Source organism: Neophocaena asiaeorientalis, unplaced genomic scaffold (genome assembly GCF_003031525.2).
Source record: "Neophocaena asiaeorientalis asiaeorientalis breed wild unplaced genomic scaffold, Neophocaena_asiaeorientalis_V1.1 scaffold162, whole genome shotgun sequence".
In the NCBI taxonomy this organism is placed as follows: Eukaryota; Metazoa; Chordata; class Mammalia; order Artiodactyla; family Phocoenidae; genus Neophocaena; species Neophocaena asiaeorientalis.
Genome location: NW_020172637.1, coordinates 3,232,671 through 3,257,336, shown reverse-complemented (window position 1 = coordinate 3,257,336; position 24,666 = coordinate 3,232,671). Strand labels below are relative to the sequence as shown.

Here is a 24,666-nt window from a genome sequence, read left to right as displayed (position 1 = left end):
CAACAGCTCTGCATTCAGTAAAACAATTTAAATTTGTTAAGAAGAGGAAGGACAACTTCATATTTTAAAAGGATATTTTACTTTAGAAATGTAGTTTCTTTATATGTATGTAATGTTAAAATGTGATCTTAATTAAATCTTTATTTCTTAAGTCAGGGTAATAAAATGTTTTTTGTTTCATTATCAGAAAAGCCAATATTTGCAAATGATAGTTACTGATGCATGAATTTTGCATAACGCCTACCCCTGTAGTAACCGTAGATGAATCAGTTAACACAGATTCTTTCCCCTGGTGATTACATCTGGTCATAACAACTCCTGAACCACCTTTTGAGTTTCAGTTTCACAATGAATAAATGTATTTTGTAATCAGAATTTCTAATTACTGTTGATTTTGAGCAGACTTTTCAGATAGCCCACAACTTCTAATTCATCCATTTTCCTTTTTTCTTTTTCTCTATCATACTAATAGAATAGTGTTTTAACCAGGATGACCTCTTCCTATTTGGTACCATACTTCCTATTTTCTGTCCTCAGAGATAATGAGAAAAGTGATTTTTAAAATAGCTCCTATATACATGTTGCTATGATTTTCCTTAGTTCTTCAGAAAATCATGCATTAATAAAACTTTCATCTTCGAGGTATGGTACTAGCAAGCTTGTCATGAGTTTTACATTCTTCCTTTACAGTGGACCAAATTCATAATCATAGAACAGCTATGAATATCTTCTTTGATCAGAGAGTTATACAAGAATATTATTCCTTTAACATACATTTATCAAATGCCTAACATGTGCGAGGTTTTGGGGACAGAGACAAGATAGCTACAAATCTATCTAGGACAGTCTCAGTTTATCTCTGATGTCCTGGCCTATTAACACATCTCTCTCTTTTCTCTCAAAAGTACCTTGGTTTGGGGACTTCCCTGGTGGTCCAGTGGTTAAGACTCCGTCTTGCAGTGCAGGGGACACCGGTTCGATCCCTGGTTGGGAAACTAAGATCCCACATGCTGCGGGGCAATTAAGCCCGTGTGCCGCAACTAGAGAGCCCACGTGCCACAACTACAGAGCCCATGCGCTCTGGAGCCCACATGCTACAACTAGAGAAGTCTGTGCACCACAACAAAGCGAAGTACCCGCACGCTGCTACAAAAGGTTCTGCGTGCTGCAACTAAGACCGACGCAGCCAGAAAAAAAAAATGTACCTTGGTTTGAACATTATATGGTCACCCTAAACAGAAATGATTATGGTTTACCCTCAACAAGTTCAGTTTTACTAGGACAGAGAGACAAATGTGCCATAGATATGGACAATGTGATAAAGGCTACATAAGGAATATGAAAAGAATGTTATGGGACTCAATAACTCTGTATTCATTTTACATTTCAATGGACTCTTTCCTCATCCTTGTGGTTTACAACCTTGCTACTCAAAGTGGAGCCAAAAGTCCAGCAGCAACTTCAGCACCTGGAAGCTTATTAGAAATTGCAGAATTCTCAGGTCCCACTCCATACCTGATATAAATCAAAATTTTCATTTTAACATGACCCCTAATTAAGCATATATACATTAAGGTTTGAGAACCACTGGTTTGTAAGACATGAATGCTTAATAATGTTGATGAGTCATAAATGATTCTGGCTGTTAGCTTTTTTTGTAGGGATTCAAAGAAATCATGGTTAGTAGTAAGAAAAACAAACTCATTCCTCTCAAGTACAGATGACAGGAGTACACACTGGCGCTAAGGACCATTTCTATTTAAGGCTTGTCTTTTCTACTTTAGAGATGATCTAAATTGCCCCCATCCCTCATCTTTAGACCTGTTTAAGTCATTTTAATAGAATCTGAGTTGTCTTTGATAAAAGGGTAAATTAACAATACTCAAATCATTTTAGAATTAGAGTGTAGAGAGCCACACATGCGATACTGGAGGTATCCGAGGTCACAACATTTCTGCTCTTGGGTCTCATTATGAAAGTTAAACATTTTAGGAATATGATGCCTTATATACATGTAGGATAAGGCAATCATACCAGAATAGGGTACAGGAAATTCTTTTTACTATTAAAGGACTCAAAGGCATATAAAACACTTCAGATCTACACTTCTCTTGCTATGTGTAAAGTTTCATACTAGCTAAGAATTGCTGGATCTCCTCCAAGTTCCAGTTCAACACTAAGAGGCTCTGAGTCCATGGAACTTCCCAAATAAAGATTCAGAAACTACATTACCTTTAATTGTTGCTGCAATTCACTATTCAATCTGGCCAAAACTGTGTTGGTTTCCTTATTGCGTCTAATTGACGCCTGAATAGCTTTCTTATCTTTTCCAACAGACCTGAGAAGATAAAAAAAATTACCTTCATTTTTTATCTTTAAATTCTCTCCATTCTTCCCTGATCTCTAAACCCAGAACGCAGAGGAAGCATCTTTGCCTTGTTAGCATAGCTCAACCTCACTTGCTCAGTTTTAATGCTCCACCAAAAGTATCTAAGCTTCAGAGGCTTAATTATTGTAGTTGTTGTTTTAATGATTATTCTGTACAATCACCTGAGTTTAAGTCAGTCTAGAGCAAGCATCAGCAAACTTTTTCTGTAAATGGTCAGACAGTTAAGTATTTTAAGCTTTGCGGGCCATACCATTTGTGCTGAATGTTCTTCTTTTTTTGGTATCTTTTCTTTTTCTCCTCTCTTTTACAAAAATGTAAAAGCCCATTCTTAGCTCCTGGGCCTTACAAAAACAGGCCGTGGGCTGACTGGCCCAGAGCCCTTGTCTGCCAATCCCTGGTCTAGAGCTACCACAGTTAAAACATCAGTGTTACTGTGCACTGTAATTTTTTTTAAAGGTTAAGATTTAAAAAAAAAAATTTATTATATTTTATTTTTGGCTGCGTTGGGTCTTCGTTGCTGTGCCTGGGCTTTCTCTGCTTGCAGTGAGCGGGGGCTACACTTCGTTGTGGTGCATGGGCTTCTCAGTGCAGTGGCTTCCCCTATTGCGGACCACAGGCTCTACGTACGCAGGCTTCAGTAGTTGTGGCTCGCGGCTCTAGAGCGAAGGCTCAGTAGTTGTGGCGCACGGGGTTAGCTGCTCCGCGGCATGTGGGATCTTCCCAGACCAGGGATTGAACTCGTGTCCTCCGCGTTGGCAGGCGCATTCTTAACCACTGCGCCAGCACAGAAGTCCCTCTGCACTATAATTTTTAAAGTCTGCTCCAGGATTTGCAATAGAGTGTAAAAATGGAATTGGAATTGAACTTAATAATAGAAGGGAAAAAAGTGGGAAGAATATTCTACCCGCTCAAAAATGAGAAGACTCTCAAAGAGGAGCACTGAAAGCCTACGCTCACCTACAGGACTAGTCTGACCATAATTCCTTTCAGTTTGATATTTTTAATTGCTGTGCTTTTTGTTTCTAGTAGTTACATGTGTTTAGGAATGGCTTTGATTACCTAGGAATAGAAGGTTGTGATGCAAGAACAGCAGCTAGGACACCTGTCTTTTGTGTATGTTCATCAACTTCTGGCCTTAATTCATCTTCTGATTTTAATCTCCTTCGAACAGGTTTAGGTGGTGGAGCAAGAGGTGTTGTGCCTTTGCTCTAGGAGACAAGAATTCCATTCATAATGATTATGATTATATCATAATGATAATTATGAATTCCATTCATAATTTCTTGAAGACATTCACAGTTAGCACTTTGCCAACATCATATGGTTTTGTTAAGCCATTCATTCTCCAAAAATTAAGAGTCACCTGTCCTACTTTGAAACAATTTATATATTTGTGGCAACAACTGACTTAAATTGCAATGGGAAAGAACGTTCCTAGTGACACTACAATTGTAAATGTACTTACTAGACAAATTTTTTTATAGGGTGACATAATAAGCTCCTTGAGGCCCGAATTCTGTGACTCAAAGCTATCATATTCAGTTTTAACATAAATATGATACACTCGATATATACCTGTTCAATAACTATAAAAGGGAGTCTCCAGAAATATGCATCCATTATCTCCATAGGCTTTCCTACTCAAAAATCCTAAGACATATTATCTTAATGAATAAAACAATTTATAAAGAAGTGGAAAACTAGGTAATTCTTTAAAAATCCATAACTAAGATGCACAATAATTATAGTTTTTGAAAATGAGTGGACATTTTATTGGTAACTGTGAATGTGTCCTCAGCAGAATCAAATATGGTATTCTGGTATTTACCACAACCTGATTTGACCTGTTAATAAATAAAAACAAGAGCCAAATGCCATCTCTTTGGTTAAGTGCTATTTTTAATTTATTGCCATTAACTGACAAAAATAAAATTCACTATTAAAAAAATCACAGAACTACTAAATGTAGTAAAAATTAAAGTGTCCAGAAAGTAGAATTTAAGCACTTTCAGAAACACTCACTGTTTTCATGACTACTGGGAATGTCTTAATGATGACAAGAAAAAGTTACCAAAATTTTTTTCTCAAGGGGAAGTGTCCTGATATCTGTAATTTACTTTGAAATGCAAGCAACAGATAAGAAGGACTGATATAGTTAGAGAGAAGGATGGAGATATAAAGCAAGTATATTAACACAAGGAAAAATATATATTTTCTATTTCTTTAATTTTGTATTTATGTGAAATGAAGACCATTCACTAAACATATTGTGACAGTCATTTCATGACGTAAGTAAGTCACATCTTTATGCTGTACTCCTTAAACTTATACAGTGTTGTGTGTCAATTACATCTCAATAACACTGGAAGAAAAAGTACAGTAAATACTAATGGTATAATCAAGGTGTGGGTTTACTAATATACAATGTAAAATTCTTTCAACCTTTCTGTATGTTTAAAATTTTTCATAATAAATTTTTGGGAAAAAAAATCATTCCTAAGACAGTTAAAGAAAAAGAGCACAGAGTATAACATTAACCTTAAAGGGTTGATAATTTTTCCCTATTATACTCATAACTGCAATAAGAGAAACTGAATATGACAAATAAGGAAGTTCTACTTTATATGTTTGAAAGACTGTAATAAGCACATAAGATTTGAGAACCTGTGGCATGCATTAATACAAATGATAGGCTATCATCTCTATCTCTAGGTGGACTGTGTTCTGAGATGGACTAGGCATATTACAGTTAAAGGCAGTGGAATGAGTTAGATCATCTCGAACTTTATTTCTAAGATTTTCAAATTATCTCATATAACTTTTCATATGCATAAAATGATCAATATTTAAAAAGACTTCTGTATACCACATTGGCGGGAGCGCTAGCAGCTGTCTTTTCTTCAATTTTACTATCTGTTTTGGCAACTCGAAGAGAACTTGCAGGATCAGAAGCTTTTTCAACCTAGAGATGAATATATTATTATCACAAATTATATATAAGTAATATACATATATGAATAAATATACATGTAACAAATCAGAGAGTTAAATGTTTATAAAATATTCATTCTAACAATAAGAAACGTGAGATGAAGATGAGAGGGAATTTGAGAATACCTTATAAAATGATCATTCTCTACTACTAAAGGGCAGAGAGGGGAGGTAATAAATCTCTGAGGGGGTGGGGGCGGCTGAGGGTGCAGCACTGTCTGGGAAGTTCTTTGGTTGGGGGAGGGGAAGCGTCCATTCCAGGCGAGTAAGTACCAGTACCCTGTACACACCTGCACTCCCCTTAGGCCCACCCTGCCTTCCTGGAGGTGCAGCCCATTTCCCTAGTAGCCCCAGGCCAGACAGAAAGTTGCAGGATTGAAGAAGTGGCTAGTAGAAAACTTTCCATGGTTCAGACCTATAAGAACACTTTGTCTAAATTACGCCAGTCAAACAATCAGATTTTTGGATATGTTAACAGAAGATCAGTATAAACTGAAACAATCAGAATGGACTTCAGAATTCCCCTGTTCCCTCCAACTCCACATTTACACTTAGCGAAGACAGGGATCCCTAGAGAAGTTCTTGCTGCTAGAACTAAAGAGTCTCCCAGAACACTGTCTGCAAAGATTAAATTTCGACATCCTGTAGTCTGTTAAGTCTAACTAACGTGACTTCCTCTCATACAATCTCCACCAAATCACACAATCAAATGCTTAGCAGTAAGATGCAACCCCCCATAAAGTGACTTAGTCTCATACAAACTGAGTGTAGCTATGGTAACCATAGCCTCTTATTATACAGAAATATTCACCAACTCACACGAGATGTTTAGCATTAAGGTACAACTCCCAGAACAGTGTTTTAGCCAAGACCAGATGGTTGTGTTTGTGTCTTTTCATGTGACAGCTACCCCTCACCCAGATTTTGATTCTTATTAAGCATTTTATGCAACCAGCAGGTATCTGAGGCCAATAAGAAATTGAGAAGCACTGACCTAGGGAATATAAATCCTCTAAAAGAAGAAGCAGCAGATATTTTACTCGCTGATGTCCCTTCTATTATTTGCTCTTTTAGGGGTTCCTCTGAGCATGATATGAGAAGATTCCCAGCAGAAAATTAGATAAGCCCTTGAAAACTGACCGGCAAGACCTCTGGATGCTTCTCGGCTTCATCATCTTGTTCTTCATTTACATTTGATGCAGCAAATACTTCAAATTGGCTGAAATCTGCAAAATTTGGTTGTTCTGGTATCTGCTGAGGTGAGGTACTAGTGTGAGTTATTAGGCCATCGGCATCCACCGGGCGATGCACGACGGGACCAGCAGCCTATATGAGGGTTTAGGATATAGAGGAACAGACATTTTATTGGTGTTATCAGTGTCAGAGAGTAGCCTTCTTTTTCTCTGAAAATTTATTATAAGGATGCTCTTTTTACTAGCTGAAAATTCAGGGAGGTGAGGTACAGTAACATTTAGCTCTAAAATACCTTAAGTGAAATGCTAAGACACTAAAAAAATTAAGATGACAAACCTCCAATAAAAAAGATACTTCTACAAAATTCTTATTGCAAAGAAAGGGCATCACAGGAGAGGGGAAGTTCTGGCCCTAATCTCTGATTCTCCCCATGCATCTATTTTTTTCTTAATCGGGCTACTGCATAATTGTTCATTCTTTAAAAAAGCTATTTTTTTTTAATGTTCCATTTGTTTCTAAAGAAAATTTTTTTTAATTTTTTTTTTTTTTTTTGCGGTACGCGGGCCTCTCACTGTTGTGGCTTCTCCCGTTGCGGAGCACAGGCTCTGGACGCGCAGGCTCAGCGGCCATGGCTCACGGGCCCAGCCGCTCCACGGCATGTGGGATCTTCCCGGACCGGGGCACGAACCCGCATCCCCTGCATCGGCAGGCGGACTCTCAACCACTGTGCCACCAGGGAAGCCCAAAGATTGTTATTTTTAAAGTGTGAAAACCCGTGCTCTAGCTACTCTCTGACACTCCAGTGCACGTTTCTTCAATTTGTCCTCCACTCCTTTGCCAGATCAAATCTTCTAAAGTCTTCAATTGAGAAATAAATTTATTGAGTATCTGCTTTTGGCCAAGCACTATGGATATAATAGCGAATAAACAAGTAAGGCCCATCCCCTAATAAAGCCTAGTGCAGGACAAGAGATAAATAAACAAGGGTTTAAAATACTGTGTGAGGAGTTTTATGACAAGGGAAGTAAGTACAGGATGCTACAGGAATAAATCTGAAGTCTTTTTAAAAAGTCCCTTTAAAAATTCTCTATATCCTATAAGAAAAATTCCACCTTCTTAGTATGACATAGGAGATGCTCTGCCCCTTTTCCACCTCTTTAATTTCCTTTCCCATGACTCTAGTTGTACTGAACTCAATGGTTTTTCCTTGAAGAATATGCCAGACTCACCTTACACCTCTATGCCATTCCTTCTGGTTGTAATGCCCTCTCCCCAAGAAATACCATTTTATCTTTCAAGTCTCTGCTTAAGTCTAACTTACTTCATTTTACTTAGACCTTTTCAATGTGATCCCTGACTTTACCAGCTAGAAAAGCTGTGCCGAAGTATTTTATAAATATGTCTACTGCAGCACTTTTATTATAATTGTTGTTTACAGTTCTGTCTTTTGCACTAGACTGGTTCTTGAGTCAAAGAGACCAACTCACTGGGTTTCACAGCTTAACACAGTAAAAGCATTTTTGTTGGCACTTTAGATAAAATAAATACTGGAATATTCAAATTTCAGTGTCTTTGATGATTAGGAAACCATCTTTTTAACTGCAAATAAGCAACTTCATTATAAGAATCTAACTCAGAAAAATCAACCGAACTCATTCATGTAAAAGGTAGCCAGTCAGTCACATAAAACTAAGCTATATTCCAGAATCTATCCTGGAACACAACAGTTTTATGCAGATGCAAACAACTTCGACCTGGCAGGAGGGTTGCAGAAGTCATCTGACACTTCCTTCACTGACGCAGTAACAAATCCAGGGAGATGCAGGGAGGTTACTCTGAGTCACTGTTAGATCCAGGACATAACATGGACACCTCGTATCTCCCAGTCCATGGCTCTTTCCTCTAAACCCTCCTTTGTCAAGACATTATCACTTGGTTCACTTCTGAGCTTCTTTCAAAAAATAAATCATTATTGGAATCCTTATCTTCTAAAATAAGACCTAGCTTCCCTGAATTATTATTTTTTTAATAAATGTATTTATTTATTTTTGGCTGCGTTGTGTCTTTGTTGCTACGCTCGGGCTTTCTCTAGTTGCAGTGGGCAGGGGCTACTCTTCATTGTGGTGTGCGGGCTCCTTATTGCGGTGGCTTCTCGTGTTGCGGAGCACGGGCTCTAGTCGCACAGGCTTCAGTAGTTGTGGCGCACGGGCTTAGGTGCTCCGCAGCATGTGGGATCTTCCTGGACCGGGGCTTGAACCTGTGTCCCCTGCATTGGCAGGTGGATTCTTAACCACTGCGTCAGCAGGGAAGTCCCCTTCCCTGAATTATTAATAAGTGCACATTAAGAATGACAATTATGTAATTCCTGATCTTCAGAATAATTCTAGAATAGAATCAAAGACCTAACAGACAAGTTGACTAAGGGGACTATAAAAACTGATGCTTAGTAGTGAATACCTAGGAGAATTACCTGTGAGGGCTGTGGTCTTGGAGGCACTGCAGGAGGTTGGGCAACAACTCCAGCCTGTTGCTGTCCTGTATGAACACACAAGTCTTCTTTTTGTAAATATATAATTACTTTGCTAATAGAACAGACAGGCTGAATGAATGCAATCAAATGATAAAAGATTTCCAATACCACATATGGTACTGGAAGCCACATATAACTTGTAAAGCTGTCTAGATGTGGTCAGGCCTCATGGCCTCTTCTCAGACCTCATCTCTCTTGCTCTGCTGCATGAGGCACTCTTGTCTTGCTCCTCCCTATTTCCGTAACACTATACATTCTTGGTTTTCTTCCCATATTTCTGATTGCTCTTTAGCTATCAAATATGAAGACTTCCAAATTTTCTCTCATTTAACACTTCAGTCTATTAATTCTATGTAAATGATTCTCAAATAATACATCAATCTTCCCTAATCCACAAGTCCAATTGGCCTGTTGATTATTTCTCTTTTTTCTCATCATTTCAAACACATAATATCAAAAACAGAACATCATCACCCTCCGTCCTAACTTTTCTATTTCCACCAGCGTGATAACAATACGACCGGTCATATAAAAACTGAAACCTTTGAGTAAGTTATGACTCTTCTTTCTCTTTTGTCATGTAATTTAAGACCTATTAGCTTTACCTCCTTGATACCTCCACATGGTTCTTTTAAAATCTCTTGTGGCATCTCTCTGGTTCCCATCGTTATCATTTGAACTCAATTTAGGTAGTCATTAAGAAAAAAAATTCCCTCTCATTTGATACTTTTTCAATTCAAAATTTTTCTTCATATAAATATCAAAAAATAAGAGAAAATATTGTGTATCTTTAGCTTAATATATTTAATATATATTATGGTTCTCTAACCCCTACCTGTGGTGACTGAAAAGGTCCGATTCATATCTAAAGACGACGATCTAGAATGAGAGGGCTGAGGCCTTGGAGGGGGAGGTGGTGGTGCAGTGTTATCAGGCGACATTCCTGAATGAGACCTGCAAAATTCGCCCCGTTACAATTGGTCATGCTACCGACATTGGAGCTTTTCTTTTTTCTTCTTAAGCATTCAAACTCAGCTAAGCAGCAAAGGATCTTACTGGTGAGACATTTTCTCCAGAGGACAGACGAGTATTACAATGAACAAACAGTGCTGTTTATTATGTGCACTCACAAGTAGTTATTTAATATAGCAAAGAATCTTCTTTATAAAGTATAATTATCCATTCAACAAAATTTCAAAAAATTTAAAAAGAAAGTTAGTTATTAACATGAATTCAAGGTAGACTTCTAACCTAGTGTAATGTTTTTCCATTCATTTAAAGATAATATTAGTCTGAAAAGCTATTTTCAAAAAAGAGAAACTCTACTTTCAGATATGGTTAGCTTTCAACTTATTTAAAGTTTGGTAAGCGGAGGTAGAATGTGGCTCCACTATGTGAGATGCCCATTCCTGTGTTACCACAGGCCCTCTCATTTTAGAGGTGATTATTTATCCTCATGCTCAACCCTCTCTCGAGATTCACTTACTGGCCACCAAAGTCTTCTATGTATTCTGAAAAGAGTCTCATGGACTTTAGCAATCTGATCCTCACTATTAGGAATAAAAAGTAGACTAAAATCCAAACTGGCTGAGAACTCTAAGATATATGAAAAGGCAGCCTTTTGACTGTGTGAGCTCTTCAGAGATTCTACATTACCACTCTCTCCATATATCCTCCAGGAGTGTGGCAAAAGGCTCTTACAATGCGTGAAAAGCGGGGGAGAAAGATGCTTCTGTCCTGTGCACAGTTCTGAGTGGACGGTGAAGCCCTTGTAGACAGAGCCCTTGCTACCCTCACCCTACCCCACACCTTTTTTTGTTTGTGCCTGAGACGTTATATATATAATGCAGATCTTCAGGGTGGGTAGGTAGTCCAACACTGGGCTGTGCTTCCAGATGACATTTTAAAACACTGAATTCTTTTGGTACTTGCCCATAAGGCTATGAAAGGAAATCTGCACATTTCTTACTTAAATAGACTCTCACTGATGAGCTACAAAAAGGACTGTATTCAACCACTACTGCCAAGAAATTATCAGCTCATTTTAAACCTTCCACAGAATACCATGAAGACATAACGGTTCCTTTTGTTTTCCTATTAAAGTTGGAAAGAATCAAAATCATTTCCCTTTTACATAAATCAGTAGGTAACCTAACAGCCTTTAGAGAAGTGCAGAACTGAAGAATAGAGAAAACTAACTTATACTTGGTTTTAAATAATTTTAAATATTAAAACGATAACAAGATATTTTAATTATGCTTTTTATTGACAGAAACACTAACCTTTGATGAGCTACATTGTTCCCAATCTGTTCTGGATCCGAAGTAAAAGAGTCTGAACTACTGTAACCATCTGCTGATAAATGGGATATATCCTATTTAATAATAATCATTTATATAACTGAATTATTGTTTCAAATCAGAGATATTCAAAGATTGGCTAACACGTTAACATTTCATCATAGTATTACTAACTGTAAAAAATTAGATATAAATCAAATAAATCATGGACTATTTACACAACACAATACTATGCACAGCGAACAAGTTACAATCTAAAAAAGTTATTATTTAATAACAGAGAAATATTCAAAATAAGTTACATGGAAGGAGGATAGAAAACAGTACATATATTACAGTTTCATTTCATATAAGAATATAACATGCACAGAATGAGGATTAAGGTTGACAAGGAATGCTAATCACGGTCACTCACAGAATAGTGAGATTACAAGTAATTTTCATATTTTTATTTATTACATTTCTACAAGTGTGAATAACTTTTGTAATGAAAAAATTCATTTTTAAAGAATAAATTAGAAATATCTTAAGTAAAAAAGCTAACTTAAAAACTGTTAATGTAAAATTTTAAAAAATTTGACAAGGGAATAAAATGTGCTTAGACAATAATAAAATTTATGAAATTAACCAGAGGGTACCAATTTTTCACCTGAGGTAATATCATTTTCAATTTCCTCAAAGTCTTATGAAGGAGAAGAGAATCCCAGAAGAGACTAAGAGTTGTGAAACAGTAAAGAAGTTTTAAAATAGAAACTCTAGGGATAATTTGAAGAAATACTACTCATACCTTTCAAGAGTGATAAATTGAAGGGACTGGTTATTTGGTTTAGTTTCATTTCAAAATGTATCCCTTTCCTTTTTCTTGTCAAATCACTGAGAAGTTTACTTAATTGGTACAAGAAGGATGCTAAAATTGACGAATTTCCATTTGGATGTTCTAATAGGCATCCCAAACTTATCATGTCCAAACCTGAACTCCGACACCCCCACCCCCCACACAAACCTTCTCCTATCACAGACTCTGTCAATTCCCAGTTGCTAAGATCCCTTGAACCACCCATGACTGCCCACCCCCACCCCTTGACATTCAAGCAAATCCTGTGGTCTTTTCCTACCAAAATCTAACCAGAATCAGACCACTTCTCAGCACTTCTACTGCTACCACCACCCTAGGCCAAGCCATCATCTTCTCTTGCCTGTATTGTTATAACTGTTTCCTAAAACGGTCTTTCCCTGTTTGAACTCTTAACTCAAATGTCATCTTTTGTAAGGCCTTCTTTGATCACCTTATTTAAAATGTCACTACCTCTCCCCTTTCACAACTTAATTTTTATCCAGAGTGTTAATTATCTCCTAAGATATGAGTCCTTTTTTTCAGTTACCTTCCCTACAGAATGTAAACTCCAAAAGGGCAAAGATTTTTTTGTTTTGTTTTGTTTACTGCTGAATCCTGCGTCTAGAACAGAGCCTGGCACATAGTATTCCATTAACATTGGCTGAATGAATGAATATATACACAATTTCTTGTGAGACAGAAAGAAAGGAGCTAGTGGGAAAGAGACAATGTACAAAATCTGGCTAGTTCAGAGGGATGGCAAACAGGAGGCCTGCCTTGAAGAAGGTTTAGTGGCAATGGGCAACCATTTATTCATACAGAGGGTAGGGTGTTTTAAAGGACTGACTGTTCTCTGCATTATCCAGTGAAGATAATATTAAATGGTTATATATTTGAATTATTCAGACTCTAAGTCCAGACTTAATAAACCTCAAATGGAAGATGTAATTCTACCTTTCACTTACCTACAGTATTTCCAGAAGCAAATTTCACTGATGAATTTATCTTATTTTCTTCTGAAAGGTCAGATGTTTTCACAAGTAATGGGCTAGTGGGATTAGTATGATCTAGGAGAGAATTAATAGGTAAAAATACAAGATATAGGTATCTGAATTAATAAATTCATAAACCTCAGAGTACAAGACTTTGTTTCAATACTCCAAAGAAGTAGCAAGTAAATCCATGAAATGTAAGACAAAATAATATTTAACAGGACAAACATAAACCTGTTTATATAGAATTTTGTTTTCTGCCACAACAGAAGATACTTTATAATGAAAAAGTCAATCTGCATGTTCATACTTTGTTAATTTTATCCCTGTAGGGCAATAAGTTAAATAAAACACCACACAAATGACTGTAAAATAAGTAATTTATGTTGTTGACTTACATAGAAAACAAATCTATCTGTGAGAGACCCTAACTAAAACATTTAATCTAAAATGAGGAGAAACTTCAAGAGTTAAAGCAAAATATACTATTTCAAAGTCAAGATTCACTTTAACATATACCTCTTCAGTTAAAAATTGAACATACTTTAAATGTAAATTCACAAGAATGATCATAAAAACCCACAGGGTATCAGAAAAGTCACGTTTTCCAAACGTCCTTATTTAAAAACTTTATAAATTAAATTCAGTAATTTGCTTTTAAAACTGTAATATAAATTTTAAAAAATATACAAGCACACACACACAGTACAAATATAATTGCAGAAAAAGTACTATGTTAAAAAAATAAGCGATTAACAAAAGAAACCTGAACTCAGAATGATTACCTGTGTATTCTGGTTTGATGCTAATCTAAAATATAACCTCTTAAACTAAGACACAACCCAGCAACAGCTTCCTTACCACTGCCAGTCCTTTTAAGTTCCATTTCCTGCATGTGGATTTTGCTTGGAGTCATACGAATGGGAACTGGATGAACAATAGCAGTATCCTACAGACAAATGGGAGGAAATACAGAATTTGTATTAAAAATGCCAAGCAGGTACCCTGAAATAACCAAAAGTAAAAACAGTTCAAAAACCGGTAGACAGAGTTCCTCATTCACACTAAGGCAAGCATGAAAATTAATTTTTTAAATAAAAGTTCCAGAATTATATTTTAAAAAGTCAAGTTTTCTGTATACGCCTAATAATTTGATTTGTTTTATAAAAAGTACATTTTAACTTTGAGTGATTAAAGATTTGAGAAGAAAACTGATCTTATAAAAATACAATTCAAGACAATATTCAAAGGCAAAGTGTGAAATGATCTGATGAAATTATACAAATCTGAACCTTTGAGGTTAAAAGGAACTATTTCATGAGAACCCAAAGACTAAGTAAAAGATTGAATTCATTTTCACTAAACTCAAAAAATTTGACACTTTACTTTTTCATATATAAAACAAAGTTAATGAGGTGCCTGTCATATTGTAACAGTAGGCATGATACATACTTTCTATAGATTAGTTCTACAGAACTGTTTAAAATTCATGCATAAAACTTCCACAAAAGGAACCCATTTTTTTAAGAGTTAGGATAAGTAACACTCCTACTGTAACATTAATACTTTCCTTAAATTTTTTCATGACTATATTACATCTGATAATTCTCAACATAAGGCATGAGCGGCAAGTCTAGTTAGAGGAGTAAAGGAACTGACAGAATAAACTTCTGAAAAGAGTATAAGGCAATGTATGGCAGCCTCTCCAAAAGGGAAGGAAGAGAGAAAGGTGCATCTGGGTAGCCAGGGAGGCCTGGCCCTGGGAGCTGAGACGTGCAGGGGAGGAACTAGAACGGGATCAAGCATTTGGCTTAACAGCAACAGACCAGCTAAAAAACATGCCTACAGGAGTTCAGCCCCTTCTACTAGCTCATATTTTGTATGTGCTGCTGCTAAAGACTGAACTTGAGATCCTTAAATTTCAAATATCTAGTAATGAGTTTAAATTTATAATTTAGTGTGAAGGATAATGACCTTTCAATTTAAGTTGGACACTGTTTTGGTGACAGTATTAACACCACACCTCTGCAAGTTCTAGCATACCATCTCCTGTTTGACAGGTCTCCTTGGCTTATTTGCATAATCTCTAAATTCAACCCATTTATAACAAATGAATTCTTTACTGCAATTATACAGATAAATCCATTTACAGTAATTTCCTGTCCCTACACCAGTGAGATTCTGGACAGGGTTATGTACTACTTAATAAACCTGAACTAACATTTCCCCTACAACTCTAAAGTTACAGTTATAAAACATAAACATAATAGATGGATAAAAGTTTAGATTTCTCACATAAGAATGAGTCATACTCAGGAAATTATTAACAATACATTCAAGATGTTGTTTGTTATGTTTATGGTTATGAAAAACATGGCTTTAAGAATAACTACTATTTTCTTAACTTACAATTTTAATAGCAGAAATAACTGCTGAGAATCAGATTTTAACATTCTAAGGCAATATTAGAGGAGAAAGCATGATAGATTCATGCTTATTCCAAACCCAAAGCACACTAAGAAAAAACAAGCAAGGAAAACTTATTAGATGCTTTAACTCATAATACTGATCTAATATATATTCTGTGTATATGTACACAGTCATATTTATAAAATTTGTAACAGATATATTATGTAGCCTTTTCATATATTTCCAGTACAATAAAGGGAAGTCACAATAATGACCCCCCAAAAAGAAAATCATGAATGTTCTATTCATTCTCTAAATAATTTGCCTAAGTTTCTGTACCAGCAAATCAATTTCCTATTGCATACTTCAGTCATATAACTAATTGTTGCTATGAGCCTGCAACAGCTTTAATCCAGTGGATCCTGCTACTAGTAGGACAAGGCAATTCCTGGAAGAGCTTTAACATAGATGACCAGGCCCAACCTCAGACTAGTGATCAGAAGCTCGGTCTGTGACTGTGATGTGCAGGAGAAGAAAGAGCTTTGACTTTAAGCATTTCAACACCCAGATGAAGAACCATAAATGCCTGTAAGTCTCTGGGTCCTGAGCACAAGATGCCAAAGTAACACTTTCTCTGCTCCAAATTAGCATCCCCATATTTAAAAACAGAGAAAAAAGTAAAGAGACTGACTGGCAAGCTCTGCTCACTTTCTTCTAACTATCCAAATCACCCAAAGCCTTTAGGAAACCCATTCCTAGACACTCATGGCACATTTGTATCATATATTTAGGTACTTGATTTTATACATCTTCGTACTTTACTGAATATTCTATTGTGCTCAAATATCTACATTTTCTACTTGGCTTAAATCTTACTATCCTGTCTGTCTGAAACCAGCCCTGTCTACTTGCTATTCCTGTGTCACTTCGTTCAGGTGCTCATCATCTCACTCTCTTTTTTTTTTACATCTTTATTGGAGTATAATTGCTTTACAATGGTGTGTTAGTTTCTCCTTTATAACAAAGTGAACCAGCTATACATATACACATAACCCCGTATCTCCTCCCTCTTTCATCTCCCTCCCACCCTCCCTATCCCACCCCTCTAGGTGGTCACAAAGCACCGAGCTGATCTCCCTGTACTATGAGGCTGCTTCCCACTAGCTATCTATTTTACGTTTGGTAGTGTATATATGTCCATGCCACTCTCTCACTTCGTCCCAGCTTACCCTTGCCCCTCCCCGTGTCCTCAAGTCCATTCTCTAGTAGGTCTGTGTCTTTATTCCTGTCTTACCCCTAGGTTCTTCATGACATTTTTTTCCCTTAAATTCCATATATATGTGTTAGCATACGGTATGTGTCTTTCTGACTTACTTCACTCTGTGTGACAGACTCTAGGTCTATCCACCTCATTACAAATAGCTCAATTTCATTTCTTTTTATGGCTGAGTAATATTCCATTGTATATATGTGCCACATCTTCTTTATCCATTCATCCGATGATGGGCACTTAGGTTGTTTCCATCTCCGGGCTATTGTAAATAGAGCTGTAATGAACATTTTGGTACATGACTCTTTTTGAATTATGGTTTTCTCAGGGTATATGCCCAGTAGTGGGATTGCTAGGTCATATGGTAGTTCTATTTGTAGTTTTTTTTTAAGGAACCTCCATACTGTTCTCCACAGTGGCTGTATCAATTTACATTCCCACCAGCAGTGCAAGAGTGTTCCCTTTACTCCACACCCTCTCCAGCATTTCTTGTTTGTAGATTTTTTGATGATGGCCATTCTGACTGGTGTGAGATGATACCTCATTGTAGTTTTGATTTGCATTTCTCTAATGATTAATGATGTTGAGCATTCTTTCATGTGTTTGTTCACTCTCTCTTGATCCCATCAGTCCTTCACATTGTTGCCTGAACGATCTTCCCCAGCTACCTCTTTGGTGCCCCCATCTTATCATGGTACTTCTTGTTAGCTCCCAGTTAAGTTCAGATCCTTGGTCTAGGAAACAAAGATCTTCCCAGTCAGGTTTCAGCCACACTCTTCAGCTCCCCATCACTCCCCTATACGTGTCTACCCTGCACTCTCACTGCACTGAATTCCTGCTGCTCGTGACCTTCTTCTTGCAATGCCCTTGTCCACTTCTGCCAATTCATGGTTTCATTTGAAACTCATCATACAAACATACCCTCTTTTGTGAAAACTTGCCCAAACACACTGGGCTGAGTTAGCCCACAGTTCTCTGCCCACAGTTTTGTTCACGGGTACATATGATAATTATCAAAGTCAGCTATATTACAACCATCAGTTTATAATGATTAAGCTGTGGTCTACTTAAGACTGGACTTGTTTTTGACATCTTGGTATTCCTAGAGAATAACACAGGCACCTGGAAGGGGGCTCCACCAAACCAACTGAGTTGGCTGGGCATAATCAGTGATCAAATGAACTCCCTTGTCCTACCCTGAGTGAGTCCAACATTCTACGGCACTCAAGGTCAGAGATAAGGCACGGCAGAGACCAGTGCACTGCACTTCTCGTCAGTCTAGAATTTCCTGGTGGAAACACATTCTACCAGAATAAGCAGTTCAACAAAAGTAATCAGGTTGCTGGAAATGAGATATCAGAAACTCAGTTTCATAACAATTCTGGGAGCCTAATAATTAACCATCTCAGTTTGCATGTGAGGTCACTGCCCTGGGTGACGGCTGTCTGTAAGTGCTACAGAGCAGTGTGGAGTCCTTCTCAGACAAACTTTATTGAGCAGTATCTACTTATCAAAATTTGGCTTTAAAAAATTATTCCATTAAGTGTTTCTGACACTGTAAGGTATGTCAAATTCATATCAGAACTGTAGTGTTCTTTTTCTCCTATGTGAGTCTCTTCTAATCTGAATGGACCTTATTTACTTACTTATAATCCTTATTTATATAAACCTTGCAAAGGATCATTTGGGAATGTGGCCACAGGCTGTGTTCTGTAGACTGGTAACATGTCAGGTAAGAATTAAATGAAGGTTAAGAAACTCAGACCCTCACTGAAAGCAGGGCATTGTACTAATTGAAAGTTTACAGTGAGATTATAGTTTGCCAGCGTAAAAGAAAAAAGATGTTTCTAGGTACCAGATTATAAATATTTAAGACTGCCAACTTTATCAAATTTAGAGGCCTAAACTCAAGTTTAAAATGTCAATTAACCATTTAAAACTTTCTTTCCTAGAGCCTCCTGCCATACTAGAAATAACAAAAGAAAGAATTATGCCATATCATTTAAACACTAGAGCTGGAATTCACAAATTTGGATATTATTTCCAAAAAGTTACAAGAATATCACTGTTATTAAGTCAACTATTTCCCTGCATTTCCTGCCAGTCATGAGTCAATTTAGTTTGCCTCTGAGTTCTAGATTTTTATATTTAATGTTCTTTTCTGTCCTGACAAAGATCATAATACTATGAATTATTACTCTGAATATCTCTTAAGGGTTAGAGAATAAAAGAGTCTCTACTGCTACATCCTTCCCTGTAAAATACTTTTATTAAGTACTTTAAATAAAATTAACTTGACTCTGTAAGTAGGAGATAAGAATAATATGGAGAAATGAAACTCAGAGCTAAAGTAAAACTTTCTTTTAGCTTATAGCACATGTCACTTCTCAAGAAACTTTAATTACTGCTGCTAATAAGCAGTCAAAATTGTTAAGTGCTGCCTTTTTATTTCTCTCCCATTTTTCAGAGACTAAAAGCAAAGATTAATGTCCTCAAAGTAGTAAGGAAAGAGAAGGCCAAAGGCTCAGATAATCTACATATTAATTGGCCCCTGAATAATGAATAGATTATAAAATAGACACTTAAAACACTTCCATACATCATGTTTGAATTCAATATAACAGCATTCTCTGTATTTCAAACAGATATAAATTCTTTAAAATTATAAAACACACCAAAGAGCCATTAATTTAAAATGTTGAAGAGGTACTATTATCTTTAAATGCCACTTCTCCCAAATCCATATTAAATAACAAGACTATTTTAACATTTAATTAATAAATGCTGGCTATCTTTGGTCAGAAACATCTAGAAAGAATGCCTTGTGTCACTTTCTCCAATTCTTTTCACTGAATTCACTTTTAAAAATCCTACCTTTACACTCTTCTTCCCTTCCTACTTACTTCCTCTTTTCTTTTTGAAAGGTACTTATTAGCATGTTCTTCTCTTTATAGGAAACAATGAAAAATAAAAGAAAAAGCAGGAATGAACAGTGAGAAGACTGTAACAGCTACAGTATAGAAGTTTTCAAATAACTTGAGGGACGGGTGGGGCATATATGAAGTTCAATCTATGGGACAGAATTTATTGTTTAAATCAGGATGTGAACTTTGTAGCATTTTCAAAGCAACACAGTGAACCACAGGAAGACAAGACAGAGCCTCCTCTGCACAACTGGAATCTTTGACCAACAGCACTATTGTTTTGCTGAACTTGATTCTCCTGTAACAGGACTCAACGTACTAATTAAGTCAAAGCTGTACCATCTGGACTGTTAAAATAAAAGATGACACTGCATGTTTACATACATAGCACATGTTACATGATGTGTAAGCATACAAATAAAATAGTATTTACTGTCATTACACTGCAATAAGCAGTATATGTTTAATAAAACATACACTCAATTAGCAAATGAAAACAAGGTCAACTAAATCAACTGTCACAAAATGCTCCTTTAGACACACGTATCAGATTTTAAAAACATAGATTTCTCTCATTAAAATAACTAGAAAATACAAAGAATGGTAAAAAAAAAAAAGTTCTTTCCACCATTAAACACACAAAAATTGAAAAGCCTGCCACCATTTCCCTCTAAGCACTCCACTGAATCATGCATATCAGCTAAAAACCATAATGAATGAAAATTTGGGTTAATAAAATTAATTTCAAACAAGCAAGCTAAGTGATTGACTTACAGGATCAGCTGGTGCAATGTTAGAATCAAATTGGGTCAGAGTTTGTGAGCTTGAAGAGCGTTCACTAAATGTCTCCCACTGCTGAACAGACAGAGGAGAGACAAGTCAGCATGATGAGAAAGATGGAGTAAAAGATCACCGGAGAAGATTTAGCAAAGTAATTCAGAGGTTGCACTGCAAGTTGTGTTTCGTAGGCCTGACAAAATTCCGTAAGTTCTGTTTTTCCATAAACATTCTACGCTATCTATGCTGGGTCATCTTGTAAAGTGAGCAGCTTCACGATCAAATGTACAGTAACAATTTATTGCAATCTCTATGGGAGAGATTCAAAGCCTTACAGAATTCAACTCAAAACACAATAAAGGAACAGAGTCTAAGTGGTATAAATGGTGACAAAAGAAAAATATAAAGGGGTTTGTCTTGACTAGAGAAAGAATAACTTCAAATCCTTCTTTTAAAATCCAAATGTTAATGCACTGATTTGGTGGTACTAATGAATTCTGAGTATCAAAGTTTTGGTCAAAACAAAGCAAGTCAGTGCGACTTGCCAGTGCGACCCCTGAAAGATGATTCTATTATGTATGTGCACATATTCTGTACATATGTACAGATATTTAATAAAATATAATTGAGATAAAATGCAAAGAATTCTGGAATTAATGTAAGTTTGAGCTTATGTCAATCTGTAGCAAGTCAACCCCTGTAATCAGCATTATGAACAGGGCCATGCCAGACCACAAGACAAAACTGCCAATCAGGCACCCACCTCCAACCCCATGCTAGAAAAATCAGAATGCGGCCACAATGAGAGCAAATCAAGCAACTGAGTATGTGTTATATATAGAAGATGTATTTTGATATGAAATACTACTCTTCTAAAAGAGGTACACAAATATCATACCTCAAATTAGGTGGAGTGATAAGTGATTATTAATTTTAGTAAATTCCATTTGAAGATCTTAGTAATAAACAGTATAGGATTTTATATCAAAATCATATTAAAATTATCATTAAAATTTGATTCTTAAGAATTACCAGTTATACTCTGAAGAAGGAAAAACATCTGCACATATACAATATATACACATGAATGTTTACACACAGACACACCTACTCCATTAACCAAAATCCTCTTTTTATAATTCAGTATAGAAAAGTATACATTTTTATGCTTCAAAGTTCGACTTACTATTTAAAATAGTAATATTGAATTTGAGAAGACATGTAGAAACTAAATGTTAGCAAATGAACACATTTATAAAAATTATCTACAGAAATGGCTAATGCAATCATTCAACAGCTTTCCCTAAAGATTAGTTTTAAAATCATAAAATTAAGATATACTAAGAAATAAGAGATGCATTCAGCGTGTTTCCTGAATAAAGAAAATCCACAGTGATTCACTTTTATCAAGGGACATCACTTCAGGGAAGTGACTTACCAATATTTGTTAATATAATTAGTTTCTTCAATAATTATTGTTGCATAGGTACAGAAGGAATTTTTAAAATCCTAATTATCTAACTATGGAGAAAAGTTTAGATGCAGAATCTTTTTTCCAAAAAGAAGACATCTGTCTACCTATTTGGTGGCATGAGATTTTACTTGATTTTACAAGACTGTATGTAAGCTAGCTGGAGAGCAGAGAAACACTCTTATCTTTGTAACTTTAGTATAATGGTTAAGAGCACAGGCTCTGGAACCAGACGACTGGAATCCTAGTTACGCTGCACACCCTCAGGCAAGTTATCTAACCTCTCTGTGTTCCAGTTGTACCATCTGTAACGTGAGATTAATAATGCCTATGTCACAGGATTGTTATAAGGATGTAAAGAGTTAATATATGTAAAGAGCTTTTTGAACAGAATGGGCACATCAAAAGTGCTCAATATGTGTTACGGATTATTATTAGTGTTATCCCCTAAAGTGCCTCATCCATATTTGCAAATGCTGAATAAATATTTGTTGAAAGAATATTAGTGCTTTGAGGTAGAAATTAAAATATAATTTCCATATCCTAAGTAAATTAAAAAAAATATTATTAAAATGTGTCAAAAATCAATGTTAGTTTTAGTAACATTTTGATTTTCCACACATAGTGCAAAAAACCAATTATGACATTCATGTCCTTATTAGCAAACACCACAAAATGAAACTTGGTAAGAATATTTAAGAAGGGAAAATGCAACTGCTTAAATCAGATTTGAAAGGGATTTCCATTGCTAGTCTTTAATGATCACATGTGAGTTTTACTTGGAATGAAGATGGGCTTTTGAACTGACATGCTTTAGAAAGAGTTGCTTTTATTTATGAACAGATATCAGTAAAAATAATCTTTTAATCTGATACTGCTTTTTAAAAAAAATGACAGAAATGAATAAAGGCAGCAAAGAACAGTGGTTTCAAGAACACTGAGCCTATTCTCCATAAAGCCTCTACTAGCAAATTCTTTCAAGGCTTAAATCTTCCCTCCAGAAAAACACTTATATAAATGGTTTTATATCTGACAGCATGACGATATAATGTCTCAGAAGCAGGTATCTGTGATTATGTCATAAAGCAGCAGCAAAGTACTTTAAACCTGCCAGTTACTTCTCTTGTTTTTCAGTTGTCCAAAATTAACTAGTGTCTCTTAAACCCAGTATTTTTCTGGCTTTAAAAGACACAGAAAGCACAGAAGCTTCAAGCACTATCTAAAAGTGATACAAAAGACTGTAAGGAAAAAAAATATAACTTGTTCACAAAGAAAAGTGCTCTAACAGGCTGAGCAGTGGTTTTCAATTGAAGTTCTACAGAGCATGAAGATTTAACAGAGGGGCCTCAGAGGGTGCTTTGTGGAGGCAGGGCCTCAGGTCCTCTTCCCTTATTCTAATCATAGTGGCCCTACTTTTATTGTTTTGTATAATGGAGTTCCAAAGTAATGGAGGGTGGTTCTCAAATTCTGTTTTCCACGCTGGGCTTGGTCTTATATAACATGGTCTTTAACCACTGCATTTAATAGGGTTAAATCATTCCATTTTGTATTAAATAAAATAAATTACTATGAATAGCCTGGAATGTAGAAAATACTTTTTTCATGTGGAAAGCTGGTTTAGTGGCTTCTCATATCACTTCCAATGCTAAGATTCCAAATCTATTATCGCAGGCCTTGCTTACAGGAATGAGACGGCAGTGTGACACAGCAGGTATGCTAGCTGACTGAATGTCCAAAGGACCTGTGTTCAAATCTCAGCCCTTGTCACTTACTGGCTGTAAGATCTCTTGTCCAAGACATTTACCCTTTCGGCTGTTAAGTTCATGCATCTGCCCCATCTAACCCACAGAGATTTAGTAGGAATGAATGGTGGAAACTAAATGATAGTATATACACATGAAAAAGTACTTTGAAAACCTCAGAGTCATATAATTACAAATATCTATCACAGTCACATTTGATATGGTCCCTCAACTATGCACGCATGCTGAAAGAGCTATATGCTGAAATTACCCTGCTCGGAACTTCTTACCTTAAAAAAGTGAATGTTAGTGAGAGAAAAGGGAAGCTTTGCTAACCTCACTGCTCTGATTCAGCTCAGGCCAAGTCTGGTTTAGTGACGGCATAGATGGAGACTTGCTTGGAGGTGCTTCTGCAGGAGAGCCTGAATAACCTACCTCACCTGGCTGATCCCCAACGTCTGCAATTTAAAAAAGAGAAATTCTCTATAAACAATATATTTTAGTTTAGGAATATTTACTCATAAAAACCTAACAGAAGGTTTTCACAAGTAGTAATTTATAATCTGAATTTCCTTTTCTCACGTTCCCAAAACAAACATCTTAACAATCAGACAATCGGGCAATACTTATTCCTGCAACTTACTGTCTACCTGAAACCAGAGTTTTCCATGAAAATAAAATCTAGTTAGAAATAAGTAGAAAAAGAGTGTTGTACGTAGCAATGCAATAGGGCACATACTTTGAATCTAGTAGGGATGGATTTGTACCAGTTCCCAAAGTGTATTCCATGGAATATCAATCAGTAAGATCTTTTTAAAAATTAGGTTTTCTATTCAAATAAA

The 24,666-nt window shown here is 36.1% G+C and overlaps 1 protein-coding gene across 5 annotated transcripts in view; it reads right to left on the bottom strand.

Annotated features, from left to right (window-relative positions):
* Positions 1-24,666, bottom strand: part of REPS1 (RALBP1 associated Eps domain containing 1) — a 72,455-nt gene that overhangs the window by 322 nt on the left and 47,467 nt on the right. The window contains exons 9-19 of one of the 5 annotated variants that reach the window (XM_024739394.1): positions 24,161-24,282; positions 20,609-20,689; positions 14,093-14,180; positions 13,205-13,306; positions 11,387-11,459; positions 9,940-10,058; positions 9,045-9,109; positions 6,521-6,706; positions 5,256-5,351; positions 3,449-3,597; positions 2,233-2,338 (exon numbers count right to left, since the gene is read on the bottom strand). In XM_024739394.1, the coding sequence (XP_024595162.1) occupies positions 2,233-2,338; positions 3,449-3,597; positions 5,256-5,351; positions 6,521-6,706; positions 9,045-9,109; positions 9,940-10,058; positions 11,387-11,459; positions 13,205-13,306; positions 14,093-14,180; positions 20,609-20,689; positions 24,161-24,282 (1,187 nt within the window). Of the gene's footprint in view, positions 1-2,232; positions 2,339-3,448; positions 3,598-5,255; positions 5,352-6,520; positions 6,707-9,044; positions 9,128-9,939; positions 10,059-11,386; positions 11,460-13,204; positions 13,307-14,092; positions 14,181-20,608; positions 20,690-24,160; positions 24,283-24,666 lie in introns of all 5 variants that reach the window. The other 4 variants (XM_024739395.1, XM_024739397.1, XM_024739398.1 and 1 more) reach the window with 4 other exon arrangements.